The sequence below is a fragment of the Berghia stephanieae genome, chromosome 2 (genome assembly GCF_034508935.2).
Source record: "Berghia stephanieae isolate SIO BIC M18660-M18661 chromosome 2, UCSD_Bste_1.3, whole genome shotgun sequence".
Taxonomy (NCBI): domain Eukaryota; kingdom Metazoa; phylum Mollusca; class Gastropoda; order Nudibranchia; family Aeolidiidae; genus Berghia; species Berghia stephanieae.
Genome location: NC_088361.1, coordinates 22850607 through 22855606, shown reverse-complemented (window position 1 = coordinate 22855606; position 5000 = coordinate 22850607). Strand labels below are relative to the sequence as shown.

The window sequence follows — 5000 nt, the reverse complement described above, 5'->3', positions numbered from 1 at the left end:
AGATCTTTATCAATGATGACGCCAAGGTCATTTTATTAGCGCTAGCTACGGAATCAAGTATTGTGAAACAAAGAAGGCACAAGGTAGAAAGATGAATAGAGTAAAAGTAAATATCTATAACAAAAATCAGGCCCGGGGGGGGGGGGGGGGGGGGGGGGGGTAGCTCAGGGAATCCCGATAGTCAGTTGGTAGAGCGCTCGCGTCGCGTGCAAAGGGCCCGAGTTTGATCCCAGGTTAAGTCAAGATTTTTTCCGACCCCACTGTCCTCCCAGCAGTGATTGGGTAGCTGGGTCTGTTCGATCTGGCGAAAAGTACTTTGCGACAGAGTAGCGTCCTATCCAAAAGGGTAGCAAGTGATTGCTACTGTCCGCTTTTAACGCTATAGAAATGGTTGAACTCCGGCTCCATGAGCCTAATGCCTCTGAAGGAGGATTGCTTCCAACAAAAATCCATTTGGTATCCAAAGACTATCACACAGCCATACGATGACTAAAAGATCATCCATCCTCGCTCTTTTACGTCCGGTAAGCCTAAGAATCTGCCTATACATCCTGCTGTTACTAAAATAGTATTGCCACCTTATGATTCAATATGTAATATATTCATAATTAGTCTCTGTAGGACTTGCTACATGATATACACACTTCCAATAACTTTGGAACCGGAAGAGTAGATAGAAAGTGTGACGCCACTACATTTCTTCCCTCTATTGATCCACGAGAGTAGATTTCATAGTGATGGCATCTTATTTTCTAGTCTAAATATATGCCGGTCGTCAATGAAGATCATCCATCCTCGCTCTGTTTGTTTTTGTTTTTAAGGGTTTTACGGCGCTTGCAACACATTTAGGTTATATCAGCGCCAGTAAAAAGGAAGAAGATGGGATGGTAAAAAGTTCTAGAATTACAATTAAAGCAGCCAAGAGAAAGCAAGACAAAGGGGAACTGGGAACAAATAGGGATCAGATGTAGATTCCAAGAGCACACCATCAAAGTACTTTGAGATCACCTAAAAGTCTCATCCAGACACAGGCACAGCCCTCACTAAGAGGAATACACTCAAATGTTTACAAATAATATATATATATATATATATATATATATATATATATTATATATATATATATATATATATATATATATATAATACATAATACAATGCATAACAGAGAAATGATTTACAAGGAAAAAAATATCATCTCCCAAAACTATAATTATACATTTGACTGTTTCCCTCCCAGCCAGGGTAGCCGGCCAGGGCCAGGACAAAACCAAGTAATCTCATTCCAAGACAAAGACAGAAAGCATGTTGGAAAACAGATATAAGGGGATAGAAGACACAGTATGTACCCCCCTGCCCACTATGGGAGGTCAGGAACCCCACCCAGTATCCTCGCTCTTTTACGTCACGTAATCCTAAGAATCTGCCTGTACATCTAGCCACTAAAATATTTATATGATTCAATGTGTAATATATTCATAATTAATCCTCTGAAGGACCGGTTACATAATATACACACTTCCAATGATTTTGGAACCGGAAGAGTAGATAGAAGGTGTGACGTCACGACTTTTCTGCACCCTGCCTATTGAATCGATCCACGAGAGTAGCGTAGATTGGTTTATTTCTTTACCTTATCCGTTTGGTTGACATTATGGGGTTCGAGAGATTCGAAGATGAAGGCGATGACAGCAGCGTGGTTGTTTTCAGCAGCACAATGTAGGATTCCAAGTCCTTGCTGTGGGTGGAAAGGGAGGAGAGGGGTCAAAAACACTGGAATGAAGTTTATTTGTGATTACCCTCCCCCCCCCCCCCCCCCCCCGCCCCTCAAACATTAAAACCAAAAGCAAACAAACAAAACAAAACAACAACCCCCCCCCCCCCTTCCCGCCGCTCAAACTTGAGTTTCCTGGGGCAGCCTGACTCAGCGGAACCATCTTTGATTCGTACCCAAAAGGTACCGAGTTCGTTCACACCACCGCAGCGCTGTGTGGCCTTGTATAATATATTTCTCTCCCAACCCCCTCTTTCTCTCTAATTATTACACACACACACACACACACACACACACACACGGGCACACACATAAAACTCTCTCCACCCCTTTCTCTCCGCACATGTTCCTGTCCCTCTCCATATATCTCTCTCCATCTCTCTCTCTCTCTCTCTTCTCTCTCTCTCTCTTCTCTCTCTCTCTTCTCTCTCTCTCTTTTCTCTCTCTCTTCTCTCTCTCTCCCTCCTTCTCTCTCCCTCTCTCTCTCTTCTCTCTCTCTTCTCTCTCTCTTCTCTCTCTCTTCTCTCTCTCTCTTCTCTCTCTCTCCCTCCCTCTCTCTCTCTCTCTCTCTCTCTCTCTCTCTCTCTCTCTCCAGATTGTTATTGAATACCACAATGTGATTGCCATATCGCGTGCCTCACGCATTATTTTCCAATTTACTCAATTTTATCAATATCATCTGCCGGCTGACGTCTTCATTTTAACATCGCGTGCGCCTCGAGAACTGTCCGTCTCCAATGAAAGCTGAAACCACGATGGCTTATTATCAACTGGTATGGGTCAGATCATTGACCGCATGGCTTAACTCACTCAACCCCAACACCGACTATATCCGTAGTTTACCCGGGTTACTTTTACCCCATGCCTATTTATTACTTTCATATGAGTAAATTATAGGCGTAGTATCAACGCTAATTTTTTCTAGTTTTTACACGTTAATGGTAGTTGAATAAAACTCATTTTAATACATTTTTTTTCCAACTTTGAAAAGTAGCAAAAATCTCTAGGATTGAGTGAGTTAACCCTCTCCTTACCAGCCATTTTTAGAATTTCCCCTGAAAATCCACACCCACCCAACACAAAAATATACTTTTTTACTCAAACAAGAAAGTTAACAATGCATTCTATACAGAACGTTGTTCAGCAAAATGATGTCTACAACACAGAGATTAGTATTTATAGCTATAAATAAAGCATTTCATTGAAAGTTGTGATGTACAAGAGAAATCAGAAAGAGAAAATTGTTGATTGGGTCGTAGGGAATGTGACGATTTTCCTATGGTTGGTAAGGAGAGGGTTAAGAATAATCTCGGCCTCAAAAATTGTCCGTCCCAAATGAAAGCTGAAACTGTGATGGCTTGTTTTCAACTGGTCACGGCATTGACCGTATGTCTTAAGAATAATCTCTTACGATGTTAATTAAACTAATTAAGCCATTTGGGACTTATTTTTATTATCAGAGGACTTGGACTACAAGAGACTAGAAGTTGCTATCTTGTGCGGCTATGTGGTCTAGTGGTTTCGAGTCTCGCTCGACGTATAGTTGAGTCCTTGAAGAAGGTTCTTTTACTCACATTCTCTCACCGCACTCAGCTGTAAAATGAGTACATGGCCGTTAACAGCGTTGTCTCTATCCGAAAAAAATTGTAATATCGCCTAACTGGCGTCATGTCCCTTCCAAAATATTATTGGGCCCTTGTAAAGCGCGTTGAGTACGTTTAGTGGATATTGCTCTATATAAAAGTTCATTTTGTTTCTTATTTTCAACTGGAATCGATCACAGCATTGACAGCACGTCTTCAAAATAATCTCTCACGATTTTAATTAAACTAATGAAGCCATTTGGGACTTACTTTTATCATTATCAGAGGACTTGGACTACAAGAGATTATCAGAGGTTACAATCTAAAAAGTCACATGAAAAGTCACATGACCAGTTTCTTTTACTGCCTGTATTTCAAATCCCAGGAATGTTGGTGGAATCTTTGAGTAAATTCAATAACAAATCATACAAAGACATGCTTGTTTTCCCCCCCCCCCATCTCTCTCTCTCTCTCTCTCTCTCGCTCTCTCTCTCTCTCTCCCTCTCTTTTTTTCTTTCTTTCTCCTTCTGTTTCTCACTGACAAACAGACAGACCGATATTCTAACAAAGAGACAGGCAGAAATAAATATTATAGAAAAACAAAACTCAAACCTTGTTGGCGATTTTGGTGTTGGCCCCAGCATTGACCAGTGCTTGTAACACCGGTATGTGTCCGAACCAGGCTGCCCACAACACTGCCCTCATTCCGTACTGTAGACGCAGAACAAAATATATTCACGTTCATGAAAACACATGTCAGTACAGTCGCATCATACTTAATACGATTACCAATGTTAAATATATTCCTTGAACTCTCTCTTTACTAGCCATTTTTAGAATTTTTAGAAATTCACACCCACCAAACACAAAAATAGACTTTTCTTATTCAAAGAAAAAAGTAACAAGTGCATTCTATTTCTAGTAACAAGTGCATTCTATTTCTAGTAACAAGTGCATTCTATTTCTAGTAACAAGTGCATTCTATTTCTAGTAACAAGTGCATTCTATTTCTAGTAACAAGTGCATTCTATTTCTAGTAACAAGTGCATTCTATTTCTAGTAACAAGTGCATTCTATTTCTAGTAACAAGTGCATTCTATTTCTAGTAACAAGTGCATTCTATTTCTAGTAACAAGTGCATTCTATTTCTAGTAACAAGTGCATTCTATTTCTAGTAACAAGTGCATTCTATTTCTAGTAACAAGTGCATTCTATTTCTAGTAACAAGTGCATTCTATTTTAGTAACAAGTGCATTCTATTTCTAGTAACAAGTGCATTCTATTTCTAGTAACAAGTGCATTCTATTTCTAGTAACAAGTGCATTCTATTTCTAGTAACAAGTGCATTCTATTTCTAGTAACAAGTGCATTCTATTTCTAGTAACAAGTGCATTCTATTTCTAGTAACAAGTGCATTCTATTTCTAGTAACAAGTGCATTCTATTTCTAGTAACAAGTGCATTCTATTTCTAGTAACAAGTGCATTCTATTTCTAGTAACAAGTGCATTCTAAACAGAAATGTTGTTCAGCAAAATGATTTCTACAACACCGTGTAGCTGTAATCAAAGCATTTCTTTACATTTTGTGATGTACAAGAGAAATCAGAATGAGAAAATTGTCGGTTACATCGAAACGAATGTTT

At 39.4% G+C, this 5000-nt stretch overlaps 1 protein-coding gene across 2 annotated transcripts in view; it reads right to left on the bottom strand.

Moving 5' to 3' along the window:
- The window catches only part of LOC144964522 (uncharacterized), a 242443-nt gene that overhangs the window by 20141 nt on the left and 217302 nt on the right, over nt 1-5000 (bottom strand). For both annotated transcript variants that reach the window (XM_078898928.1, XM_078898929.1), the window contains exons 7-8: nt 3970-4068; nt 1634-1738 (exon numbers count right to left, since the gene is read on the bottom strand). In XM_078898928.1, the coding sequence (XP_078755054.1) occupies nt 1634-1738; nt 3970-4068 (204 nt within the window). The remainder of the gene's footprint in view (nt 1-1633; nt 1739-3969; nt 4069-5000) is intronic.